Raw genomic sequence first — 27,957 nt, 5'->3', positions numbered from 1 at the left:
CAATGAGGGTGGTGAAACACTGGAACAGGTTGCCCAGAGAGGTAGTGGAGGCCCCATCCCTGGAAGCATTCAAGGCCAGGTTGGATGGGGCTCTGAGCAGCCTGATCTAGTTAGCGGTGTCCCTGCTCCTGCGGGGGGGTTGGACTAGAAGACCTCTAGGGGTCCCTTCCAATCCAAAACTCTGATACTATGATACTGTGATACTATGATACATACAGTCGGTGTTAGAAAGTACATACGTCAGCTCAGTGTGTTTGCATTAGCTTGATTTATGATGGTGGCAAATGCTGAAGGAGTTTTGTAGTGATGCCTTCAAGGAATATGTTTATGAAGACTACTGTGTAAGGCATTTATTGGATCAAATGCATGTATATAGCTCAGAGATTTTGATATGGTGATATAGTGAGTTTCCAAAAGCTGGATTCCCGCTCCTAGGGATCATAGGCACTGTTTTGTCAGCTGAATGAGATTTAAAATGTGAGTTTCTTCCTAGAACTGAATTTTGGCATGTGTTTGCTGAGTGCTTCCCAGCAGTTTGCTTTCTTGACCTGCATAAAATGCCCCCCAGAAATAATGTCTGCCTAATTCACAGCCATGAGGCGAAGATTAGTTGAATGACAGGAGGAGGAGCAGAAAGCCTGACATTCTTGATGCAGTCAGATTGGAAGTTGGCAGTTAGAGCACTGCCCAGGGACTTGTTAAACAGTATTTCCTGCTCAAGTTAAACAGCTAACTAGATTTTTGGGATTTTTTTTTCCAGGCCTCTAACCCACAAATTGAGGGAGTTAGGTGTGCCAGAAGTAAGTTTTATATGCAAACCAGAAAGACCAGTGCATGCTTTTTTTTTTCCCTGTTGTGATTTAAGGAGCCTTTTTCACATGGCAAATAATTTTGTTCACATCAGTTTAATCACGGTTATTATTGTTCTAGAGTACAAAACATTTAGCACTTGCCTGTTTTACTGTGAAATAAGTGGTCCTGGTATTTGGCAGTTTCATTTTAAGAAAAAAAAAAAAACCCACAACACAACAAACTGTGGGAACACAGAATTGCCATGTCCTACTGATTTTTCTAGTCCATTGACAGTTTCTGGTCATGGCCAATGCTGGAAAACCTGAAGGTGATAATCATGGAACAACTTGATGATGCTGCTCATGCATTAGCAAAATCTGGCATTTCCATTGAAACGTTAACTTCCTTTCCCCCTATAAACAGGTGAAAACAAATCCTGAGCCTTTTTTTACCTGTCCTATGAGAAAGGAGAAGGAAAGGTATTAAACAAGCCTAAGTGTATGCTGTTATTTATTTTTTCCTTTTTAACAAAGGAGCAAGTCTTTTGGTCTTGAGGTTTCATGATGATGTTCACAGACCAGCTGTATGTATAGAATGGTATAGGAATATTTCTTTTATTGGGTTGAAAATGGCTGCCTCTTAATTAACAAATGAATGACAGCCTCTTTGAAGTGGGACTCTTAAAAAGGGACAACAAAAGACAAATCTACCCCTCTGCTGTGTGCTGTCCCACTCAGATTGGTTGAACACTTTGGTTTTCCTGATCAACCGGCACTTATTACTGTAGTCTTTGTGAAAAAAGGCACTGACAGCGTTGTCGGTGTTTCAGGGTAACTTGGGCAGACAGAAGGGGTGCAGGTTATTTCTTTGCATTAAAGTGGTGTAGGCATATGTGCACATTAGTACTTGAGCAGAAACTTCTTGAAACTGGAGACCTGATGTATCCCGATCTGGGACCCCTGCAGAACATTGGTGTTTCCTGGGAGAAGAATAATGAGGAAATTGGCAGTGAAGCATAAGTAATATACTCCTAAGACTGGACTGGATCATTTCTGAAGGGTCAGTGGATCTCATATTTTTGTAGCCTTAAGAAGACTTTATAAATGTTAAATATGAATCTGAGTTATCCTGACAACTGGCTCCCAGGAATTAATTTCATTTAGAGTTGCCTTGCTTCTGTCGATATTCAGGTGTTTTGGGGCATGTGTGTATATGGGTTGGTGGAGGGGGATTGATGAAAGAACAGACAAAACATGTTCCTATGTTGACTGCCTCTTCAGAATGAGAGAGTGAGCAATGTGAGGGAATGGAAGAAGGTCACTCCAGCACTTCCTTACCAAAATGAGGGAGAGGATAGTTAGAAAAGTGATACAATACAAGGGCTTCACGTTGCTTTCTTACAGTTCCTTTATGCTGTGTGACTAATGCTCTCATAGCTCATCCTTACATGCCTGAATGCAGGTCTATTGATTCCCTGGTGAGAGGGTAGTTGATAGCAAGCTGTGCTACGCTGTGTTCTTCCTCCAAGGGATAAATGCAGTAAATCTGACTGTGACTGCAGTCATGAGGTTAAACCAGAATAAAGCAGCAAGCAATTTCAGTAGTGGACTCTTTAAATTTCTCCTCTTTTAGTGCAGTGATGCCTTCCCCCCTCTCCACTTCTCACCCTCATTTACTGGGAAATCTGGGTTAAAACGAGTGTTTGTTGTTTGTAATAGTAAATCTCTAGAGCAGCTAGAAGTTTTTGTGTTTGACTGTAACCCAGCACTTCTCAGAGAAGAGATATTGTTACAAGTGGTTTGGTTGGTGTTGTTTATAATATTAATGGTAATGTAGGTCCTTTGTAAATTAAAACATTGGTTTTTGTTTTGCTTCTTACAGGCAGTGCTGATAAGTAACATCACAGTAAATGAACGATTGATCCAGAGTCTGCGAGGTATGTCATAAATCCTCTCTGCATCTCTCCCAGATTGTTTTTTAAGCCTCCTGTTTTTTAAGATGTGTGTTTTTCTGGTGTCTTCTGAGAATGCTGCCTTTCTTCCAAGTCATGGGGATGGTGCGGGAGCTGCAGTGACTTAGATCCTGCCCCTGCATAGTTCCAGTTCAGTGAAGTGTCAGACTCATCTGCCTCAGTGGTTGAAGGATTTGTCCATGTAGTGTTGGATATAGGACTTCTGACCCTTATGATATAAAATAATAAGGAATAAAACTGTGTATTGTTAATATATTTATTCTTCCTTCTACCTTTTGCAGCTTATTCTTGCATTCCTTCCTGATGTGTTTGGGTTGTGCATTTTAACACCAGGGGAATTCATAGACTCCTGTAGTAAATAAGAAAACTTGGTCTAATTAATTTCTATTGACGTTGGTGCTTCAGAATTGTTGTTAGCAATTTATTTCTCAGGAAGTCTGGGGAAGGGATTCTAAGTTCAATAAATAGGTAAATGTATTGTGGCGCCTTTTTCTGGTGCCCTCACACAGAGCTTTCTCTTGGAAGAAAACTCTATGTGATAGATGCCTCTGTTTTTGAGGAACATAACTGTAAATGGCATGTTATTCAGGGAAGCATAAGCTTGTCTTTAGATGGCTAATAAACATGCAATTCCCTTTCATACTATGTTCTGATTAGTATTTCAGAGACCTGAAGATTTCCTGGGCTGAAATCTAGTAGAGCAAGAGCTTGCAACAAGTTAGAGTATTGCTTATGAAGAAAAAGAGGTCAAAAAAATCTGTTACGCTGTTTTTGTTAATGTGTTAGGCTGAAAGGCTAGTCTTACCCAATCCTGTGCGTCTTTGATGCATAAATTCAACAATTATCTATTCACTTGTATGCAAAACATAGTGAGCATGACAGATGGAGTAAGCATGCTTACTATTGATCTGTTGTTTGATACTTCTATTGTAATACATGTAGGTATATATGTGTGTGTGTATTTTAGTATATATTTTAATCCTGTTTTGGTCAGAACACTTGAAGGAGTTACAGATAGAATATGGAAAGCTACAGCTGGACGTTTACAGGTTCCAGAAGAACCAGACTAACCTTCAGAGAAAGTTCTCGTATGACCTGTAAGTATGTTCTTTCCAAAAGATGGCTTCTGGAGTTGTCAGTGACTTGGTTATAACCCAGAGTCTTCTTGTGACAGCTATAGCACTGTTAGTAAATATACAGTTTTACAGAGAATGTAACACCTGACACGTCCTCTGAAATTGCTCAGAGTTGGTCTTGGAGAAGAGCATAGACCTTGCAACACTCAGTATCTCTGTATTCACAGACTTCTCCCACACTTCTTGATGTTCCTTCCATTACAGGAGGAGTAAGGTAGCCATATTCTCATTTAAGAGTTGGGGGGGAAATTGAAACACAAAGAGGCTAAACTCTGAAGGAATTTAAGAACTAAGATATAGGAATACCCAATGAGAAGCTGTACCTCATTTTGCTGCCGCAGGTCTCAGAAAATTCAGATACAGTTGTGGTCAGAGCCATGTGTTCCGCGCTACAGTTCATACCTAGTCATGTGTTTTGTTGAGATTTCCCACTGAACTGTAAGGTCTGGATAACTGTGCACAAGTGCTTATCAGTGTCCTTTACACTAAATAAACATTTCTGGTATTTCTAGGAATTTCTCCTGGGTTCTTTCTGTTCACTAATGTTCTTGTTCCCTCTACCTGTCTTCACATCCTATTGTATCTTCCCTCTGGTGTGTAGATGTAGAAAACCAACAGAATTTTCTGTTTGCATGTTCTCATAATAATTTTCCATCAAGAATGTAATTGTTGTAGTGATACTTATTTTTCCAGCAGCCACTGTTTAGCCAGATTTTGTAGGAGTTATGACTGAAAGCTCAACAAGGCAATCAAAGAACTTGAATTCTGCAGGCCAAACTTGAAATACCTTTTTTCTTTTTTTCCCCTGCTTAAGAATTAAGGATTAGTATTAGTGCTTTTGGGATGCTTCCTGCTTACCAGTTGGTTGTGTACTCTTTTTTTTTTTTTTTTTTTTTTTTTTTTTTTTTTTTTAGGGCATTATTACTCATTTAATAGTAATGACCCAAGTGGATTGTATTAGTGGAGTCCTAATAATTTAGGACTTCCAACAGAACAGTAGAAGGAAGTTGGAGTCTTAAGTTTGTACCAACCTTTTATTAAGCCACATTGCATTCATGTGTCTATTAAGATACTTGTTCCCTCTTAAGTTTGTTGTGTACCACAGTTGTTAAGCACTGTCCACTGTCTCTTTGCTGTTTAGTTAAATGACAGAGTTGGGACTTCTGGACCTCTGTTGATAGTTCTTTGCTGGTTAGAGTATCTGTTTGCCAGCATCTTGTAAGGCTGAGATCAGCAAGAAGAAATAGATGTGTAGGTGTATGTATGCACTGTACAGTCGTGCTCTACATGAGAAGTACGTCCTTGAAGCACTGTATCGATACACGTGTGCAGGGAAGTGATAGAAGGCAAATGTAGTCAGTGTGGTTTCTGAAGACTCAGGTTTATTGTCCTTCTCTGGTGCAAAGTTTTCATGTACGGCTCCAATGAGGAAATTACCGACAGCATCCCTGCTCGTGGGAGTGTAATGTAAAGAATTGTTCTTTGTTTAACAGAAGAAGGAGGGATCCAGATCGTACAGCTCCAGGGTCAAGGCTGACTCAAGGAAAAGAGCTAAACAAGTTACAATGGTGAAGATGGGGTTGCTTGCATCAGGGCAGATGTAGAGACTGGAATGATAATTCAGCCATGTGCTAGCTGAAGAGGCACTCAGCTAGCTGGTCTGCCTCAAGTTGGTCCTGAGGCAGGTGCGCTGTTTCCTACAGTCTCTCCATTGGAATCCATAAAAGCAGTTACCTCAGTTGAGGAGCTATGCTGTCTTCCCTAGCTTTGCTGAATAACACACTCAAGCATTCTTTTTCTATTTCTGGATATTTTTTTTTGTAGCAATGCAAGTGAGGAAAACAAACTTTGTGCTCAAATTTTCATGGAACGCTTTATAGCTTTGGGCACCCTGTAGCATTCACACAATTCTAGCAGGAACATACATAAATGCATTTTTTTAAATGTTGCTTGTTGTGTACCTTTAGGGGGGATATTGGAACGTTAATATTTCGTTGTTATAGTAAGTTACATTACTAACGCTTTGCATTGCATTCTGGTAGTTGCAGAAACACACATCTGATTGTACTTGGTTACATACATTCCTCTTTGCTGTTACTAAATGCTTACTTAATACTGTCATTTTAAAAGCTTACAAAAAACCTTTTCCCAACGTGATTATGGGCCTAGAAAAAGAAGTATAATTAGAAAGACTCAAAATGTTGCTTCTAGTCTGTCTTCCCTCCTCCCCTTCAATATTAGGAGTAAACCAACATGTTGCCTCTCTGTTCACCTGCAGTAGGCCTTGGCAGGAGGGGGCATTAGACCTGCTTTTGTGCTATGCCAGTGTTTCTTCCTTTGATTTGGAGTTGTGTGGATGAAGCTTTCGCACCTTACATATCAGGTACAATTTGCCCAGTGGAAAAATGAAGAGACAGTATTACTGTATAAATGAAAATGTTATAAAAAGATGACAGAAGTAAAATGCCTTTTTTAATTGCACTCATTGTAAATCACTCTTACTAAATAATTGGATATTGCACTGTAGAAGACAGTGATAAAATTGGCTGTGGGTGTGCAATGCTTAAGAACAAAATTTGCTAACTTGGAAGGTACAAAACCCACTGCTTTTTCAAGGAACAGAGAGGCAACATGTTGGTTTACTCCTAATATTGAGGGGAGGAAGGAAGGCAGGCAGACAGAAAGCAACATTTTGAGCCTTGAGGTTTCATCTTAGCATTCTTGTTTTGAGCAAGCCTAGTGTTTTCCATACAGAAGTTAACAGGAGTTGTGTGAGCTTACTGGTGGTGTGTGCAGAAGGAGTGCACATTCCTCAGCAGTCAACATACCAAGATATCCTTGGTGCATACCATATCCATGGTGTCTGCTTGCCATAGAGCTTGTTCAGCAAAGGCTGACTGGCAGCACTGGCAACAACCAGAGAGAAACAGAAGCCTCTGGACTGATCTTCTGAAGATGTTTCAGTGTTCAGATGCGTTTTGATTTCTAGGAGCTTTGTTTGTTATGTAGCTGCTGCTTTGGAAAGCTTGCAACTTGTAAGAAGTCTGATAATTAGTTTGGTTTTTGCAGCCCTAACAAGTGTATGAGTGTGAGTGTGCAAGTAATCTTTTTTGGCAGGGATGAAAGGGGCTGGTGATACATGCTCCTGGGAGGACAAAGGTGCTCTGTTTCTCACGGTGGGGATGGGGACAGCAAATCCAGCAGCCTGGGAGGGGAGAGGCTGCACATGCATTCCTGTGCATGCAGAGCATGCCTGTAACGTGGCCAGGTATGCAGGTTAATGCAGACACATGGAGCTCTCACACGAGTGCCCACATCACCAGTAGCCTCATCTCACTCCCCTGAGGGTGGAGATCTGCTGGTGTGAAACATGCTCACGTGTGTATGTACCCACTGACACTGGTGCCTGCACTGCTCAGGCGCAGCCCTCCCACCCCGGTCTGACTCCAGCTGCTGCACTCATATCCCTGTATGCACACAGACATACAATGAATAGGGAGTCCCTCACCCAGGAAAGAGTTAAAAAGGCATTTAATAAGAAATGGGACAGACTGCTGATAAAGTGTGTGGCAAGGCTGGACAAGCACACCGACCAGCAGTGTGTTTACATGCAACTGATTCTGTTTACCCTCTTAGGTCTCTCTATTCTCGTGCTTGCTCCTACCAGACATCCATCCCTTTCCCTGCCTTTGGTCCCCTAATAAGGCTTGTGCAATCCTGACGTGTGCTACCCCTGCATCCCGTAATGTGTCCCCCACCCTGGGCAGGACACGCCTTGGTCGTGTTGACTCATCTTGATGGGTTTCGTACCTGGACAGGAGGGCTGAGGCTGACCTGAGGCAGCCCTGGGGCTGTGGGATGGTTTGGACAGGTTGTCCCTTCTTCCAAGTCCATAATTTAGGCTCCCCACTGCCCCTGTGTCTCTGTGGTCCTTTGGCAGGTGGGCCTTGAATGGGCTGATGGCTCCTGTGAGGGGCCTGGGAGCAGCTGGGGAGGGTGTTACTTGGGCTCCTTTGTGTGTGTGCAGGTGAGCTCTTTGTCACAGAAACTAACTCTACTTATTCTCCTGAGAGAGAAAACATGCTACAGAGACTGAATTCAAGAGCACTGTTTTTGCACATTTGAAATATGTCATGTCAATGGGATGAGGTGGAGAAACTAGCACTGGTCTTGTGCATCAGAAGTTGTTGTGTGCATAAGTAGAGTATTCAAATCTCCAGACATCGCTTTTACAAGAAGGGGATTCCTTCACAGATGATAAATTAAAAACTATGAGGATTTGTCACAGATGTTAAATGGACTTTATTTTCATGTGCAGTGTGGGATGAAGGAGCATTTACGAAAGGTTGCTCTATCTCCAACTTCAAGTTGTCTGTGTACTGCATCTTTCTCAAGCTTGCAAACTGAGGTGCAGGCAATTCTGATGTCCTTTTATTTCCTAGAGGTTAGTGAATGTGTGCATAACTCAAGCCTATGTTGTTTTATTCTGTCTGATGTTCACTGACTTATGAAGCACTGCTTATTTTGATGACTCTTGCATGTATTACCATTAGCAAAATCAGACTTCAGAATAATGCCTAATCAAGAAGAAACAATAGTAAAGGTAATTAATTTGTCAGTTCGTAAAGGTAATTCATTTGCCAGTTTGTAGCATATCTCTTCCTTTCTGGCTGTTTACAGAACAGATTTTTTGCTTTTAAAAAGAAGGAGTGGGGGATGGAGAAGGATGAAAGTGCAATAAACACAAGTCACTTGCTGTCGTAGAGGGCACGTGCCCTGAGAATTCCGCTGGATTAGGCAGTAGCTTATTTGCAGCTTGAGAAACTGGAACATGCCTGTCTGAACCAGCTGCTGTTACATTAACACTCTGCCAGAGCCAAACTCAGAAATTCGTCCCCCTTCTGTCTTAGTGAGGGGGAGGTAAAATTCACAGTATGTTGACCATGTTGTTGTCGGCATGATGCTGAGTGAGGTTTTGCATGCAGAAAGATGCGTTTGCAGGGTCTGTAGCTGATGGTATATGTGGAACTCAGAGTTATAGAGTCGAAAAAAACAAAGGAGAGAGAAAGGAAAAAAGGATTAAAAAACCCCCAACAAACTCCTTTACCCCTGGGGAAGAGCAGCAGTGTGGTCCCCAGCCAAGCCTCTTCCTTGGGCACGCTTTCCAGCGCAGTGGGTTGCTGACAGTGGTGATGATTTTTTCACCGCATTTTCCTCTAGAGTGATGCAGTTTTCATCAGGATCCACTCAAACCCACTCTTGCTTGTTCCTGTTCACCGTGGGACCGAAGCACGCTTGGGGTGGTATGATGCCTTCTGCATGCCTGTTACCTGCCTTGTTACTCACTAGGGCTTCTTCATCTAACATAAACCCAAAGTTACAAAGGTTATGAAGAGAGTGGGCGAGAAGTGGTGATCTTGCCCTGATGGCAGTCACTTCCATGAGAAACCCAGCTTGACAGCACTCCTGGGGTTTGCACAGGATCCTTGGCACAGCCACGAAAGCGGAAGACACTGCCCTGGCAGCTCCAGGAAAAGCTGCTTGCCACAGCAGCCTGGGGCTTACTGGCGGAGTGGTGGAGCTGTGAGGGAAAGGCAGGCTGCAGAACTGCAAACGGAAGATCTCTGGCATCACAAAGGCACTAATGGGACTGTGTAACTATTAAAAGTATATAAAAGATGTACAACACTTGCACCTTTAGGAAATACTCCTTTTGGAGCTTATGATGGCTACTGATGAACTCCGTTTCTGTAACAAATGTTTTGTTAGGTCTTGCAGCACTGCGCCTTGGTTAAGTACTGAAAAAGGGCATTCGGTTTGCTAGCAGTAGCTTATACCTGGTTTTTATTTCAACTAGTACTTTGGCATTTCCTCTCCTGGCTAAAATCCAAATACATGTATCTGTTACCATACTAAAAATGCTTCAGGGATCAGAATTGATTTTGACTTAACTGAAATGGACTGGTTAGTGAAAGACAAGAAAACTCACGTAGCCTGTTGAGCTGGTATAACAAAAGCAGTTTAAATTAATTTCTTCCAGTAGAACTTGGACTGCCTGCACCACGAGTTTGTCCTTAGGACTTAGGTTAACACCCTATTTTTTCCTACTGACTTCTCAATTGTAAGCACAAATAATAGAACTAAGAAAATAATCAAAAGGTACAAGCCGTTTTACAAAAAAAAAAAAGTTTGAGAAGAATGTGGACTAAGTTAACAACTGCTCATTGTTCATGTTTTGTCCAGGTCACAGTGCATCAACCAGATGAAAGAATTGAAAGAACAATGTGAAGAAAGGATAGACGAGATTACAAAAAAGGGTAGTGATGTACCACAAATCAAAGAAAACAAAGAGTTCTTGGAAGACTCAAGAAAAAATAGCCAGGTATGGTTTGGGTAATTTCTTAAATTTCTTTTTCATTGTAATTCTTAAGGCGTTTTCTATCTTTCTGCTGTTTCCAACTAAGGTTAGCCCATTTCATTAAGTTTTGCACTGCTTTCCTTCACATTTGTTGAATGTTTCTGATCTATGGGAAATGGAGTGGTTTGAAGGACAGGACAGGGCAGAGGTTCTGCAGGAGACTCCAAATCGCTGTGTTTCTGAGACGGGCAGACTTTGAGGGGTGGTGCTGGGAGTGGTGTGGAGCTCATTACAGAATACTTACACTGCTGAGCTTTGTTTCACAACTCCTTTTGACTTTGTCAAAGGACTTAGTTGCTTTGTGTGTTGAAAATGGGTGTTGAGGGTAAATTGTGAATCACTTCAGAGTACCAGCAAGCTTTGAATATGATACTGTAGTCCAAGGGTCTTTGAGGTCCATCAGATACGAATTTTCACAGAAATCCTAATTTCAGACTTTTACAGTGGGAATGAGTGGAAAATCAAGTGTTTTAGCTGTTTGCTTTTGTTGTGTTGGCATGTGAATTATTGATGCTTCTTCAGTGAAGTGGTATTTGGTCAGGGATAGGACTTGATTGGTTAAGCTTGATATAGATGGCCCTGGAAACACACAACAAAGCTCCTGGGTGAGAGGCAAGTAATTTATTTCTATGTACCGAAGTAGCCCTTTCTTCAGGCCTAGGAGCACCAGTGACAGAAGTTAATTTTTTGCGTGCGACTGCAGTGGGCCCTTTCTCCCATATGTGGGTGGCCAGCTTTCACTGCAGAGGCAGTGGGGGTTTGGTGGTGTACGCCCAGATTTGTCGGTTGCAGCAGATTTTAATTTACATTACTCGTGCCATATGCTTTGTTTGGTTGGTTGGTTGGTTTTTTTACCATTTTCAGTTTGGAAGGGCAATCATCCCAGATGGAACCAGAGGAGTTTGGCTGAAGCCCTTCTGCAGGACAACTTCAGTCTCCTGCAACAAGTCCCATAGCTGGAGGCAATCTTTACTCAAAGCGGGCAGCAGGATAGGCAGGGCAGGTTATCTATTCTTTTAATCTATAGATGGGATGGTCCCAGATGAGATAACCTCTATCATAGCTACAGCCTAAATGAATCTTGTCTGCTTGTGTTCCCTAGTGTCTGTGACAGTGTTCCTTATATCAAGCTGTAACCTTCTCAGTTGTTTGTTTGCCTCAAGGATAGCAACTCTTTGCTTGTACAAAAGCTGAGTTGTTTATCATTAGTGCAAGGTGACCGTGAGGAAATCCATTTAGCCAGTGGTTTTAGCCAGTGTTTTTGGCTGGAATAATTCCTGTTTGAAAAATGCTGTACATGCTGATGTAATGGACAGGTCAGAGTTAAAATAAAACAGAGAAAGAAAATGGAGTGTTGGTTGGTTAAATACACAGCTTTTTTTACAGCTCTGTATTTTAAGGAATGATGTACTTCTCAGTTGAGGAATACACAACATGTTCCAATTATTATCTTTTTATTCAACCACTTCAACTTAAAAAATTGTCAGCCTACACCCCTTTAATTTATTTGACACAGTCATTAAAAATTACTGAGCTAGAAATCTAAGATAATACAAGTTAAGGACTTTTGCACGTTTAATTAAGAAGTGATTTCTTGCTATTAAGTGCAGGCTCAGTATTTTTACAGAAGAATTCATGCCCAGCATAAAGTGAAAAATGGTCTTACATTTAGTTTCTGATGACTTCTGCTGTAGAGAATGATGTCACGAGGATGAATTATTTATGAAACCAGCATTTTCAAATACAGCATTTTCGTTTTAATGACGGAAGGAAGATAGAGTTCTGAATATCCTTACTGCAGTAACCAAATATTCTGTGGTAATACTTGCTTCTCAAGCTTTCCTAAGAGTTAATGTGAGATGATTTGTTGTTGATGTTGGACTTCACGGTGTTGACCCAACAAGGTCTGTAGTTCTGCCTGGCTTTGACCGAGCTTAAACATTTTCAAAACAGCCAAGTAGTCATATCCTACAAATCCTCTACAGCTTTGGCTTCGTGGTTATTTAACCACTTCTCTCTGCAGACGTTTTTCCAAATGACTGTGTGAACACATGACAACCTAGCATTTTACTGACCTGCTTAGGACAACAGGTAGCTACAGTCTCATAGCAACTGTAACAGAAAACTTTCTGTTGACTGTATGACTTTCTGTACCTCAAGGTTTCCTATTCATTTGTATGGTACCAAGTATAAAAAGGTTCATGTCTCCGAATGTCTCTATGCTTCTTCTTTCTCTGTGTCTTCTGATTTTTTTCAAACAAAACAAAAACCCAACAAAAAATCCCCATAGAACAAACGATTTGATTATGGTCATGTTTCTGTGCCGAAGCTGGTACAGGGCAGCACGGGCTCCAGGCACATTTCATGTTCAGCTTTTGTGTGAACTGAAGTCACGTAGCTCTCAGCCAGTCAAATGCTAATATGAGTAGAAGTTGTACATAGAATTTCAGTTGCAAAATGGAAGATTTTCAAGGTGCTGTATGTCTTAGCCATTAATCTTTAGGCAGGTTGGATGAGTTAAATGCTGAGAGCAGCCTAGTACCAGTATCATATAATACCAGTATAATTTAATACGTTCCTAAGTAAGCTCCATCATGTTAAACAGATAGTGTTGCCTAGTTGGTTGATTTGTGCTTTTTCTTCTCTTAATCCTGCATTCAACATAGTTTTAGACCAGTTCTGTACTGGCTTGTTTAATTGAAGTCGTATGCCCAAACTCAGTTTACCTGTCCCTGTAGGTTACTAACAGCAGTTAATGCCATCTGGTTTTTTTGCTCTGTTGACCCTGACAGGGTAGCAGTCAAGGAGAAATGTGTGGTGTTACAGTTCTGTGACCCCCCCAGAGAACAACAGGTAGCGTTTCTTGTGAAACACTAACCAAGAAGAGTAACCTCAGAGTTAGTTGCACTTAGATTAAAGAAGGTGTCTTAAATTCTCCCAATGTGTTGTGCTGTTACATTGAAAAATCACTGAGTGTTCAAGATAGAATGGTACTTCCATCATCGATAAAAAATTTCAGTCCAGATATTTCCAAGTGTGTTAGGATTTTTTTCCCCCCTACCGAATTCTTAATCTAACTTCCACTTCCCTTTCCAACACTTATCTGTGTACATTCGTTTTATAGGTTAATACTCAACTGCCAGCCTTGAAGCAAGCCGAGTTCAAGCAGCCTGACTTGGAACAGCAGGAACAAAATGGAGACGTGCCTAAAGCAGCACCTACAGTAAAAAAGACAGACCTGCTGCAGGCTAAAGGTGAGCTGGAAATCACTGGCCTACTAGCAACTGGCTAAAGAGCGTTTGTAATTTCATTGAACATTGAAAAAACATTTTTGTACACAAGGTAAAATGGAGAAAGTGACACCAACAGACTGAACTATCATCAATTTTCCAGCTATGGAGAGGTATAATAGCTATTCCAAGCATTTTTGTTACTAGCATTTCTGCTGGTTCAGTTTGTTGTAACTGACATGTTGCATGTAAAGAAAAATACAAATATTTACAATTCTGGAGTCCCATTCCTCATTTAATATGGAGGAAAATATCCTGATTTTGGAAGCAATGATTTTCAAGCATATTTAAAATTTGCTTTTTTAGTAAGTTTTGACACATCTAGCCTGCCACACCACCCTACGGAATGGCTGAAAGTTGGGCTTTACACAAACACACATCCGTGCTTGCCACATGTTATCACTGATCAAAATACAAGTAAAGGAAATCAGATTAATTAACCTAATGGTTGCTTTTGACATTAAACTCTCAGAAACTATTAATGTGAATAGATGTATCCTAGAGCGTCAGTCTCTCATAGTATTGTGTGTGATAGAAATTCAATTTCCTATTTAATTATTCTTATGTGCTATCTTAAATTACAATCTTAGGAGTATGCAACTCTCATTTTAAAGAGATAGCAACTGAAGACAACATCTATATATAGTTTATTCAGGCAGATTTTATTGTAATTCTTTAGTTAAAAATACAGATACAGAGGGAAAAAAGATACAGTAATGCCTGCTAAAACTAATAGCCCTCCTGCACTTCCTCTTCATATTTAAAAATAAGAACAGCCTTGATTTACTTGCAAATCTGCCCATGTGACTGCTTTGTCCTGAGCTACTTTTAAAAACCAGATCAGTTTTATTGTTAATGAAATGTAACACAGAAAACTGTTGCTTATGTAGCGTAATGCAATTTTTACTTAACCTGCTGTTTCACTTGCCCAATTTATTAACTGCACATACCAAAATTTTAAGTAGGTAGAAGCATGAATCTGTTGACACTGCCACAATAGACTCTGCAAGTCTCAGCCTTTAGGCTGTTCCCAGTAGAAAAAACATGGGTTGTCTTCTTTGTCTTTCTCTTTGGAACTGATGCGGTTCCTCTTTCAGAGGAAAAACAAGAATTGGATGAGAAAGACAAAGCAGTATTTACTAAAGGTTTTTAACTTTTGCCACCACTAAAAGGCATTAGGTTTTTTACTCAGAATCATTTGTATTGTTTACAGAAGGAGTGAATGGCCTAGCTGACATCAGAAAACAGGAGCCTAAGACAGAAGAAGAGGAGAAGCTTTCTGATGAACCGAAAACCACACAGGACTTGCTCAAGGCTGCTGAAGGACATAAGGAGTCAGAGAAGGATCTGAATCCATCTGAAGATGAAAAACATGTAGCGGGGCAAGATGCATTACAGCTGGCAGTAGAGCAGGCTGCCAGCGAGGAAATTGAGAGGGAGCAGCTCCTAAATTACGATACCAAGCAGGACGACGTGCCCCCTGCCAAGGCTGGTTGGTAGCATGTCACATACTGTTAAGAACATTAAAGAAATGGAAGTGTGGAACAGGGCATGATTTCTACAGCAGAGGCGGCAGCTGGCCAGGCTTCATGTGAAGTTTTTTAAAGGTTAGAGCGAGATGTGAAAGGTTGGTCAGGCCCCAGCAGTCTTCTACAGCCAGTGGGTAATGGTGGAGGCTTCTCTTGCTGCAACATGGAGCTACCAGGCTGGGTTCTTCTGCCATCACCATCGCAGCCTTCCCGTCTCTCTCTCCATTGGCTGTACAAGGCATTTGGGGAAATTAGCCCTAGAACTTTTTTGAATTGAGGCTTTGTAAGAATATGATGCATTTGAAAGGCATGAGATGTCAACCATCCAAAGCATTGATGAATAGAGGTACTGCCTACATATTGATGTTTTGCAGATAGCCTCTTTATAGTGTCAGTGTGTAAATGCTAGCTGTCCCTATTTTGAAATAAGCTAGCATGAATAAGACTCGACCTAAGACTTCAGATACCTGAAGTTTATTATTGTGAGTCTGCAAAACCACAGACCAGATGTTACGAAGGTGCCCATTTGTGGCATCTACCGCATCTGACCCTGAACCATGCATCTCCACAGCACCAAGCAGCGGGGTATTGATGTTGTGCCTACACCCAACCAGAACCTAGACATCCTGCTGTCCGTCTTGGGGAACTCAGGTCTGCCTGAGACCCAGTAGCCCAGACAGAGTCACCAAGAGGATGCCTTATGGCAGTCAGAGCAGGAAATGATGCCTGCAAAAAATGCTCTTTATGGTTTTCTAGTCAACATGTTTACAGAATCAGGAGTGATGATGCTAACACCATTGGTAACTTGGCAGGGATAAATAATCTCACCTGCGTTGCTAAAGTAGTATTTTTCCAACTGCTCCAGAAAGATGGTGGCCAGAGCAGGCTGTCCACAAGGAGACGTGAATACTTAAGTTACCTAACCTGCTTCTGTTTTAATGGATATAAATAGCAGAAAGATGAGGTAAAAAAACCCCATCCAACAATTAGTGCAAGAAAAACCTCTGCCATGTAGCCTGTGAAAGGTCAGTGTTTGTGAGCTACAAAGACTAGCAGGACATTGTTCAGGCTTGATTGTTCAACAAAAATACCACACCTACTGCACAGGTTCCTTGTAGCCAAAGGAACCCAAGGTAGAAAAAGATTCCTTCTACATTCTCTGAGTACCCTCTCTCTTTCAAAAAAAGCTGCTTTTAGAAGTTTGAGACCTTTAGGTCTGCAACTGTAAAAATCCATTTGATGTGGTGGTCTGAACATGTCCCATGTAAGGCCAAAAATTTTCAAGCCTGTTTCTAAGCCAGTTTCTAATCGGAGGGCTTGGCTTGAGAACATTCAGAACCAGAGACTCCAATCTCTCTTAACTAGGGTATGCTTATGCCTCTATGCCATTATGTTTTTTTCAGCATGGTTAACTGAAAAATACGGATCGTAGTTTGGCCATCAGAAATAATGTGTCCAGTAACTTCTGAGCTCTCTATATATGAAGAAATCTTAAGATAGTAAATAAAAATTGCTTGACATGAACTAATGACCGAGTGAAGAAAATCTCTTGTGGAAAAGCACTTTTGTGTCAAGTTAGCACATCATGAAATACTTTTTTTTTTTTTTTTTTCTTTTAACGCTATATTCACATCTTTCTGCTTGGTGGACAAACTAAAACCAGAAGGGGTGAAGCTGAGATACATTTTAGCGGTGGTGATAATACATTTAGAAGCAACACCACAGTCAAGTTCTCGGCATTGGCTTCAAGTTTTACTGTTCCTTAGGCTGTCCTTTAGTGTATTCTGAAATAATTTACTGCTTTTCCTTTCTCTCCATCTAAGTGCTGACTGAATTTTATTACACTTTCCAAATCGCTAAGATTCTGTCCCTTATCTAGTTCTTTAGAAAAGGTTTACAGGAAAAGCTGCTCTGACATGTAGCAGTTCAAAAGGTAAAATAACATGAAAGCCTACTCTAAACAGCAATTCATTCAGCAGCAAAGTAAATTCTGTGGAAGATGGTTACAGTAACTGTTTCTTGTGCAGATGACCTTATGGTGTAGCATAAAACTAATTAATTTCAACATTCTTCCAGACAAGCAGGAACATGAAGCGCTGAACGAGGACAAGGATGTTGATTACAATTTAGATGAGAATGAAGCTGAATCAGAAACAGACAAGCAAGCAGCACTTGCAGGGATTGAAAATGGTAAAAATAGAAAAAACTAAGTCTTAACCCAAATACCACCTGCTGAAAATCGTAAGGTGGTATTTTGAATGGTATCCTGTAGCAGATACAGCTGTTTGTTTGTTCTTTGTGGCTTCCCCTCATGTTGAGTGTGACCTACTTTCTGTGTGGCATCACTGAAGGTACCGCTTAATGTGTGGTGGGGAGGGGGACAGTAGCTGTAGCTTACTATACCGTGGAGTCCTTTCCAAATTTCTTGTGCTGCGTTCTAGATTGTTTTCTAGATGACAAACTGTCACTTCTGCCTCTTTTAAGAGATCTCTGTACCTTTTTCTTTTTCCTAATTAGTTCAAAACCCTGAAGATATGAAGAACCACTTGTCTGAGCAAGGTGAAGAACAACAGAGGTTGTGAACAAAGGAGGTTCATGATGCAACTTGGTCACCTCTTCATATAAATACAGCAATGACAAGAGCAAAGTGATCTGAGAATGTTTTGATTATCTTAACGCTTCAGTAAGGGTGCAAATGAAGTTGTATTTTCTTGTGAAGTTTTAGTACTGTTTCAGTGGTGAAAAAAAAAAAAAGAAAATTAAATCTCTGGAGACTTGTTTTAAAGCAGCTTGACTTCTGCAATGACTCTCTCCTTCCCACCAGTTACAAAATTGAAACCAGTAATCAGTACGTGAGTAACTTTGAAGTCAGCTAACTTGTACGGCCATACTACAGTAACAGTATGTGTGGATTGGTGGTAGATGAGAAAGATCCATCCTTGGCAGAGCCCTCTTTCCCCTGAGGACTGCAGAGAAATTTCTTTTTCTAGTTTTAAGAGAGTCTTAACAGGCGCTAACTTACCTTGACAAAATGTGGGAAGGATGAAAAACGGTCCATGCTGCAGTCTACCCGGGTGCCCGTTCTGGCACCTTTTTACTACAGTCGTGTGCTAGGACTACCCTTTACTCCACCCAGCCACTGTTTTCTGCTAAAAAGTAGAAAGGCAAGTGCTTGTTCTGCAGAATAGCAATCACCTCAGCTGTTCAAAGCATCCAATCATCTTCTCTGACAGACTTTTGAAGATGGTAAACCAGACTATGCATTTACCAGACATCTTGATGTCTCACACAGGTGAAGCCTGTAACTGTTGTGAAGTCCTATGTTATGCACAGTGTGTCATGTTGTTAATGTTCTGTAGTCTTTCTTTTTTCTGCAACTTGTTGAATGTAAACTAGAAGCTAGTTTACTTGTGATAACCTAGAAGTACCCTCTACTACCACTGAGGCACCCTTAACTGCAATACCACCTGCACTGTGTGTAGCCAGCTGTTTTGAAGATTGTAGTTGTGTCTGTTCTCAGGACTGACACCTGTGTTTGGAGCAATCTTTGCGAGCATGAACCAACCTCTGTCGAGACAGCACAGGAGCAGACAGACATGACTAACTTCCTAACCAGCAGTTCCCTTTTAAGAAAATACAAATTTGTCTTGGCTGTCTTGTAACACATCTCATTTTGTAACGTTTCTGGTATGTCATGCCTCAGTGTACTGGCTTACAGCTCCTGTACCTTAAGATGCCTAAATATCCAAGTGGAAGGTTGGTTCTTTTGTGTGTGAAGAGAGCATTAGCTGTCATTGAGCGAAAGGCAGAGCTCAAGTCAAATGGTGCCTGTTAAGCCTAAATCTGTTAACAGTTCACTGACAGACTTGCCGTGACTAACTTGAGTTCTTCCAAGAAAAGCACTGACTTCTGTGACTTGAATTCCTGGTTACTCTGTTTTTTTCACCATTTAAGTTGGACTTTTAACTGGTCTGGGCTACTACAGTCAGTACAGCGCAAAAGCAAATGCTTGTAAGCAGGAAAGAAAAGGAGGTATGAGCATCTCTTCTAACTGACAGGTATTGGGAAACTTGGGCTATTAAGTTATTTTTTTGCAAATAATGGTGTGTTTTAACATCAAAATGATTACACATATTCTGAGTAAAAGGGGCATTTTCTGAGGACTTGCTCTGTAAACATACAGCTGAAATGAAGTTAATCAGGAATTTAATAGCGATTGTTAAAGAGCGTATATTCTAACAGTATAAAAGGTACAGTGAAACACTGTATTCAAGTTGAATGAATGGCTTTAACTTGAAACTGCCAAAATCCCAAACAAAATCCTTCAGGTAATTAATATATTGCCCAGGAATTCTCTTAAAACAAATTGTTTTGGCTGTATTTCTGTACAGTACCCAAAGCTGAGTGGGCTTCTCACTGGCCAGCTAAACAAGACCACCTTTGTACAAAGCACACTTGTTACACCTCCAACAGGAGGGGAGCTGAAAACCTGCGTAAGAGCAATATTCGAAAGCATAAAGGAATACAGTCTTAATTCTGAATGGCTTCAAGTGCTACGGGAATGTAACTAGAGTGGTAGATTTCCAGTAGGCAAGGGGTCTGTATGTCTGCTTTATGGAATTTTAAAATTAGAGGACTTTGAGTTGAACAAAACAAGAGATTCATTTGGAACTGTGGTTGATGTAGTATTGTCTATCACTAAAATTTTTAGTTGCTTCTTTGCTGTAATCATCTTGGGGTGAAATTAACACTTGTCCTTGGTGGTTTTTTTAAAAACTAAGCCTGATCCATTTTAGACAAGCATTTTAAATAAAATAGAAATAATATTCTGTACTGTGTATTCACCTTATTCTGTACAGTTAATCCACTTCAAATGTCAATGAAAATGGGTAAGATAATTCGTGTTTTCTTAGTTCTATAAATGATGTGGAGCTTGGTTTTTTTTTTTTTAACTTGCTGCTTCCCTTGGAGAACTACCAAAGGCTGTCCTTGAGCTGCTGTCATGCAGCTCAAGATTTTTAAGACAGGAAAGATTTTTGTGATTGTTTACAAGAGGGTAGCAAAAGCCAGATGAATTCTCAGTGCCCTGCAGTAGGCCCGGTTTGCCATCTTCTACAACTATGTTTTCCAGGATTTTCACTCCTTTGCCAAGGATACAGCATTCATGTATATTAATCATGAAGAGAAGGAAACACATAAAATGGTGAGCAACCTCCTTGGCTCAGAAATCAGGAAAAGCAGGTCTTCTGGGCAGTACTGCTTATTTCAAGAAGGTGCAAATTGCTGGCAGACAAGTGGCTGTTCCACTTCAGGGTTTCTTTGCTGTTCTCCAGCTCTAGCTCAGCAGTGCTGCTGCTGAGGTGATGGAGCCAAATTGCTCCACAGTACAACTCCGCTAGGAGAAACACAGACAAATGTTTTGCATGGTGAAGAGGGTGTTACAAGCTCATCACTATGGAGGAAGGCATTGTGTGCCAAAACGAAGAATGTCAACACCGTCAAACCTGGAGGATTTGCTTTTAGGGCCCAGGTAAGACTTAGAAGTATGGTTTACTGAAAAGCAAGTCAGCTTTTTCGATCTTTTTTCTTTCTTTCTTTTTTTTTTTTTTTTTTTTTTGAGGGAAGGGTGGGTTTTGAGCTTCTCCTGTTTGGGATTTCTACCTGTAGCAACCATTACAGAAGGCAGTAGGATCCAGCTGCAGCACTGCAGTCAAAAACAGAGAATGAAGGTCATGCAAGAGCTGACCGAGCAATGGAACAAATTGGCACTCCCACCTTTGCAAGGGCAAAGTAACAGCAGCATTGAAATAACATTGCAGAGTAGTTAAAATACATTCTTCCTGTCATGTGTTCCCCTGTGACTACTCAGCATTAGCTATGCAGATTCTCCAGTACCATGAAGAACCAAGGCAAAGGAACAAACTGCAACTAGAAATACATTTCTCACTGTATTCAAGGACTTCTACGTGAGACAAAATACCTTGACAACTGACTTAGGTAAAACCAAAAAAAAAAAAATCACTGAATTCAGCACAGTAGGAGCTAAATAACTAGCTTCATCTGCTCTTAATTTCTATAAATATTGTTTTAGCTTGCAGGACTTGGCAAGAAAAGAACCCAGTCTTTCTACTTGCAGAGTGAGCAAATTCAATGCAGCTTAGGCAAAACGATGGAAAAAAATCACAATCTCTCCAAGTGGCTTTGTTCAAAGCAGAATTTCAGTAGCTCAGGTGTACCTATCAGTACTGCATTATCTTTATTAAATCCCTAAGCCACCGTTTTCTGTCAGAGTTAATTCATAGAAATGTTTTATGATGAAATCTGTAACAAAATCAATTAAGGTACAAGGTTCTTCAACAACACAGTTGATTAAAATCAGCCTCACCCATAAAACTTCATACAAACCACTTTGAAATGGCAGTTGTAATTCAGATCACATAACAAAGGCAGACAATAGATATTCCATGTAACAGTACTTTTATCCTGGAGATCCCTCTCAGTCTGGGTACAGCACTAGATACTCCGTCCTACAGCTGGAGTCCAATACACATATTATGCTTCAGGTATCCTAACAATAATCTCTTGGCTTTCAAACAAGCTTCACAACTGGAAAGTATTTATGAGGTGAGAAGTCAAATTCTGGAGGAACCTAGAATGGAAAGGTTTAAAACATTACACAGCAGTACTACTGAATTTAATACTCAAAATGAAGGATAACCTGCAGAGAGAAGAAAAACTTCCAAACAGCAAAAGACTGAGGGTGTGTGGAAATAATCCTAGCTTTTCAAATCAGTATCTGAAAAATACTCCATCCCGGTTCTGGATATGCCAATCATTCTCCAGTAGTGATGGGCACAAAGCTGCAGAGTACTGGTGCACCTCTTCAGTGGGCTCCTCCATTCTTTTTGGCTAGCCTTCAGCAGAGGTCTGACAGCCTTCTCCTCCCTCTGACGCATGTGGCACCTGCTAATCCCGACAGCCAGCACCCTCCCGACTGCGTTCACACAAGCTGCTGATACGCTGCCACCAATTGCTTTTTCCTGCTCTGCAAGAATACTCGTGCATGCACTTCGCCAATTTTTTCCCAAACCATTTAGAAATTAGAGTTTTCTGTATGTAAATAGCTACAACAAACTATTTCCAAGGGAAAAATGGATTAAGTTACTTTCAAGTTCTTTTAAGAGTTAAGAGTAATAGCGACCTGAATCTGCTCATTCAGATGTGAGAGATCTGTGGTAGCACTGCGTATAATACTACATTTCACGTTCAATTCAACTGGCATTCTCTTACCTTTGAGTCTTTTTTGTGGCCTCCTGCCAGCAGCTTCATGACCACAATATTGGGCTTAGCAACTTTCAGAATTCGATTGACCTAAACACAAAACAACACGAAGTTTTCAAGTGAAAGTGTATGACCTCAAAATTACTTCAAAGATAATACTCAAATGTTTACATACTCTAACAGTACAGCAGTCCTCTTACGGTATCAGTTTAACAGAGATCAGGGCATTTTGGATTTGCTTTGAAGTGTAACAGCTGGATTAATGCAATTTAATGAAGGGGGTATTTACTCAGGCCAGTGCTGAGAAGACTGCTCCAGGAAAGAAGTGCCAGACTCAATCCTCTTTTCAGTCTGATGACATTCAAACCTGTTCTTCCCACCTGCCAGGAGCATGTGTGAATTACCAGGCTCCAGGAAAAGTGAGCCAGGCATGCACCACCTTCTTGTTGAAACTCATAGGCTTTTAGAACAGGGCCAGAAAGCAACATGCAAGAAGGAACTGAGTTGCTACCTAGCATCTACGATACTTAGCAGGGAGAGGTTGTGGAACACTGAGCCACAACCCTGATTAAGTTATCTAATGTATTGAAACAAACCACTGTGTAAGATGCCACCACCCTCCTCTGTCCACTCCTTCATGAAAGCACTCAGCTTTGCTCAGCAGTTTAGCAAAGGACACTTTGGATCTCAAGCAGATCCAGCCAAAACCAAACGCTTACTCTGTTATCAGCAAATGCTCCTTTTTCCAGTATTTCAGCCTTACCTCATAGTCTGGATTAGGAATATTCTCAAGAATCATTTTAGCTTGCTGGAAGTGTTTGCTAGCTGCCATGTAGAGATCCGATGACTGAGGAGGTGGACTATACTTATTCAAATCAGACATTTCCTAGTGTGTTACAGAAACATACAAACATGTATTAAAATCAGTTGCCAACAAATTGTATTTTTATCACCTGGAATAAAAATAAATTACTATGTTCAAGAAAGAGTCAACTAAATAATATTTTGAGAGTAAGTACTGAAGTTGAAAACACTTATTTAAAATGGCAAATACCAAGCAGCAATACGCTGCTTAATGATTATTTTACAGTGCCACAAAATGCAATTAACTTCTCATACTCTTTATAAAACAATCCCTCTCCTGAACAACTTGTCATTCATTTGCTTTAATAGTGCCATGCAGCAGGGTGTGAAATTACAGGAAAAAAAAAAGCGCGTATTATTTACTAAAAAAGGAGGGGGGAAAAAAGTGTACCATTATTTACTAAAATCAAGTTTACAGCAAGTGACATGCTGAAATTTTTCAAAACTTCATTTTATAGAATTTTTTTATATAATTTTGATACTTCCAACCTTTTTTTCCTCCAGATTAGGGATAAAAAAGGAGGAAGCCATGACAGTCTTAAGTTTCCACTACAACTGTTCATAACACTAGATTAGGGAGAGTGACTGGCATATGAACTAGTAGTTTCAGTCCAGAAAGACCTTTGGAACCTTAAAGTCTGGCCACCAGAAGTCTAAGTTCAACAAGAAATGTCCAAAATTCTGCACCTGCAGCAGAATAACCCGACAAATCAGTAGAGGCTAATAGCCAGCTGGATGAGCAGTGGGGTTACTGTGAACACCAAGTTGAATACAAGGCAACAAGTTGCTCTTACTACAGATCAGACAAGCCTCATACGGGACTACAAAAGCAGGAGCATGGCCAGCAGATCAAGGAAGGTTATCATCCTATACTCAGTAGTTGTGCTGGAACATCTGAAATACTGCATCCCGTGTTGGACCCCCATCAAGAAAAATGCTGAGATGAGGAGATGGCTGGGGGCCTGGAGCACATGACCCACAGGGAGAGGTGAATGGGCCCGGACTTTTTCAGTTAGACAAGGAGGACGTCAATGGGTAATCTTAATAGCAGCCTACAACTAGTTGAAAGGCAGTTACAAAATTGTCAACAGACACACGCTCCTTGTTAATGGCAGACAACATAACTTGGGGGAAGCAGCCACAAATTGTGGCTTGGGTAATTCAGACCAGACATAAGGAAAAAAGGTGAATAGTGTAGCCCTCGATCAGGTTATCCAAAGACTAGATGGACCAGAAAAAGCAATTGGATTAGGTTAACCAAAGAGTTTGCAAGATCTCCATACTTTGATTTTTTCAGACTTGGCTAGACAAAGCCACAGCTGATGTGATCTATAACGCTACTTCAGGGAGGAGGACAGGATAAGACCTCCATTGGTCCCTTCCAACCAACACTCCTGTGATTTAACACTCGAAATTACTTGTATTTCGTTTTCCTGTTGGCTTGCTGTAGTAATAAAAACATGCTGCTATATAAACCACAGCCAAAAAGTCTGTCAATAGACTTTCAAGAGATTTATTTCCATGCAAACCAACGCAAGCATCTCATAGAACACCACATCAGACCAATTTTTAAACATCTTAAGTCTAATTTTAGTAAGAATTCAAAACAATATATTTTCCTTGCACACAACTAAAGCTAGAACTCCTTGCCATTTTGACTTACACTTCAACATGAACTTTGAGATATTAAAGGCTCTTCTTACAATTACAACGTCTAAAGTAGGTGAGCAAATGACTTTTATAAAAGCATGAGTGGCACAAAGTTTTAATATTACTCACTTTAAACTGCAAGTAGTGCACTGGGGGTGGTGTGATGACACTGTTGAATGGAGCAAACCTGTGCTCATATCGAACTTGTTCACTATCCAGTTCAAACTTAGGTTTTCTTACTTTGCCGTCCATGTCAAATGCAATCATTGTCTAAAAAGGAAAGGATAAATACCATGAAAAGTGTTAGCTTTACACCACAGTTCGCTGTGAGCAAGACGAAAGTTATGATTTAGCTGTAACTGGAAGGACAGGAAAATAGTAGAGAAATCATGATGTCACATTATTAACCTGAACTTCATTTCCAGTCCCACTAAAAACAAAGAAGGCATGCAATGTATGCTTGATTCCCAGTACCAAAAGATTGAAGTGTTGTTCAAGCAAGCACAAATAAGTTACCTTGTACATCCCAGCACACATATTTTGGTACGCTTGACTCATGGTGATCTCTCTGCTAAGAGGGCGAACTGCAAATTTCACATAAAAATATTTTTTTTATTCAACGTAAGTACACCTTCATTTCAGATCAAACCAGTTCTTCCAAATCTTCAGAAAGTGCAAATTATCTCAATTATATTTTAAAATAACTAAAGAAAACTGAAGCATAAAATGCATGGACATGCATTTCTGCTCACCTGCCTCTTGATTACACAAAATATCTCAAGACATACTTTAACATGAACACCATTACTGCCTTCAATGAAATAAACTGGTCCATTTGTCAATGGTATTAGCATGTCACTATACAACACTGAACAGTGGTCTAGAACATAAAACTTTTAGTGAAGAGGCCTGTTTGCCTAGATAATGGATTTTTTAAACTTTTAAGACTAAAAGGTTAAAGCATTTTTATCCTAATAAGAAGGATTTTTATTCTGATAATATCCCTCTAAGCTCCCTTTTAGCTTCCAGTGTTTAACTAGTGCCAAATTGCCCCACACTTGGCACCTTTTAAAAAAGTATAAGATACAGTAGTAATTTTCTGAATTTCTAGAGACAAGGGAATTTAGTTGGTTATGACCTCAAGCCATTCATATCTAATTCTTTGTTCCTCTTGAAAAGACGACAAGGATAAACACACGAAAAAAGAAGGAATAGCAAAGAATGAAAGCGAGCTTCTGCATGGTGTTTATTTGCAATGTTAGTAACTCCAACATACCACAACCTTAGTAAGACACTGAGGTATCAAATGCTATTAAGACACTGATTTTGGATGCCTTTTTGATAGCAGGCTTACAGGTCTGCCCACAGAGCCAGACTGCTATGACAGAGGAGGGGAAATTCTCCTTTTCTCTCATGCATATACACCACAGAAAGCATGAGTTTCAAAAGGTGCTTTTGCGGAACAGTACTACCACTGAATTGAAACGGGGCAACTCACATTGTAAACTTAAGGAACATGCTTGTACATCTTGTGAAGCCAAAGAGAAATTACAGAAATACACTGAAAGTTTAGTCTTTGAATCTAGCTACAGTGACAAAAAAGGTAATTCTCCAGGAATTATCGGCTGTAGAAAGGCAGTATTTTTCAAAGGTAATTGCTCCGGACCTGTTAATTACATCTCACAGGATCCAACACATAACACAATTGGTGAAGCTGTGAATATAAATGAGTTTGTTTTTTTCTGAAAGACCTATTTAAAAGTAAGTAAATAAATAAAGGGGAAATTCTTACGCAGCGACTAACTTTTTTAGTTAAAAGTTTTACATTCAGCTTGGAGGGGAAAAAAAAAGTCTGAGTTAAATTCTACACCTAGATACCTTTTTTCTTTTTCTTTGTTTTCTTACTACTACGGCCTTTCTGTTGTTCCTCCATTATTCTCTCCTCTGCCATTTGAGAACTGTCAGCGCGGCTCAGTGTTGACATCAACCAGGCATAGAGGAACTCTGACAGATACCTACAGTAAAAACAGTATGCAGCTGTTACATACTACAGTGCAAAACAGATTCGTAATGCATACATCCTCAGTGAATGCCAAGTTGCTTTCTCAAAGAACTAATAGTAAAGCACAAAACTTTTAAGGCAGTTAAAACTCTTTGTTTTGCATGGCTGGAATCAACAGATCAGTCTGTGTTTTTGTTTTGGAATTTTTTTAAACAAGACTCTGTACAGATTCAACCACAGACAGCTTAAGGTATGCAAGTTTCTTATACGTCTAAGTGAAGTCTAAGCTTCTTATGATTTCAAAACCAATAAAAGATCAAATATTTCTATAATTCCTTCCCTGAGCAAATGAAACATATTTAAAACAGATATTATATTAATACCTTTTCTACTTTTGTTTGGAATTATTGTTTTGAGAAACAAGGTTACTACTGCTTTTTTTCAAGCATTAAAAAGCCGTGAATTATTAAATAAAAGGGCCAAGCCCACAGGAACAAAAGATCCATGTGAAATTCTTTAAGATGTATGAGAAATCTTTAAGAATTCTGTAAGAGCAATTTCTTAGTAAGCAGAAGCAGGTCCAATAAAACTCTAGACTGACTTCAAATCACAAGGAATAGGGAAAAAAAAAAAAAGGTAGAAATTACAGATCTGGAGCACATAAAGAAGAAATAATACTTCATAAGAAGTCATAATTCAGAAGAAAAATTACTGAGAAATAATTTGAGTTTCATTTGCACATTTTCCCATCAGAAATTCCCTCTCTTTTTTGTTCTTCACTTGTAAGTAAGAAGATAAAGCAGTTGACATCACAGTTCCAATTAAGAGTGATTTTATTAAAATTGTTGGGGGGGAATATGGGCAGGTAAAAAAATACTGTCTTACAGAAAACTTGGTATTACTTACTGAGGTGTTACTTAAAGAATATTGCCATCTTCTGGTAACTACCTGGAGTATTAATTTTCTCAATGCTTAATCCACTAATGAAACAGCATGGAAACATAATAAGATGCACTGAAGTTC

General features: G+C 40.1%; 2 protein-coding genes across 4 annotated transcripts in view; one reads left to right on the top strand and one right to left on the bottom strand.

Annotated features, from left to right (window-relative positions):
• Positions 1-19,226, top strand: part of GOLM1 (golgi membrane protein 1) — a 58,296-nt gene extending 39,070 nt beyond the window's left edge. For all 3 annotated transcript variants that reach the window (XM_035888939.1, XM_009649221.2, XM_035888938.1), the window contains 7 exons: positions 2,674-2,728; positions 3,759-3,861; positions 10,144-10,282; positions 13,443-13,572; positions 14,822-15,100; positions 17,214-17,327; positions 17,655-19,226. In XM_035888939.1, the coding sequence (XP_035744832.1) occupies positions 2,674-2,728; positions 3,759-3,861; positions 10,144-10,282; positions 13,443-13,572; positions 14,822-15,100; positions 17,214-17,327; positions 17,655-17,719 (885 nt within the window). In that variant the 3' untranslated portion in view covers positions 17,720-19,226. The remainder of the gene's footprint in view (positions 1-2,673; positions 2,729-3,758; positions 3,862-10,143; positions 10,283-13,442; positions 13,573-14,821; positions 15,101-17,213; positions 17,328-17,654) is intronic.
• Positions 19,227-19,326: 100 nt separating this feature from the next.
• NAA35 (N-alpha-acetyltransferase 35, NatC auxiliary subunit) overlaps positions 19,327-27,957 on the bottom strand; it is a 30,460-nt gene continuing 21,829 nt past the window's right edge. The window contains exons 18-23 of the mRNA XM_009649220.2: positions 26,811-26,947; positions 25,449-25,516; positions 25,062-25,202; positions 23,182-23,304; positions 22,428-22,508; positions 19,327-21,786 (exon numbers count right to left, since the gene is read on the bottom strand). Coding sequence (XP_009647515.1) covers positions 21,727-21,786; positions 22,428-22,508; positions 23,182-23,304; positions 25,062-25,202; positions 25,449-25,516; positions 26,811-26,947 — 610 coding nt within the window. The 3' untranslated portion in view covers positions 19,327-21,726. The remainder of the gene's footprint in view (positions 21,787-22,427; positions 22,509-23,181; positions 23,305-25,061; positions 25,203-25,448; positions 25,517-26,810; positions 26,948-27,957) is intronic.

This window comes from Egretta garzetta, unplaced genomic scaffold (assembly GCF_000687185.1).
Source record: "Egretta garzetta isolate BGI_Z169 unplaced genomic scaffold, ASM68718v1 scaffold41, whole genome shotgun sequence".
Classification (NCBI taxonomy): domain Eukaryota; kingdom Metazoa; phylum Chordata; class Aves; order Pelecaniformes; family Ardeidae; genus Egretta; species Egretta garzetta.
This window is presented reverse-complemented; position numbering and strand designations above follow the sequence as displayed.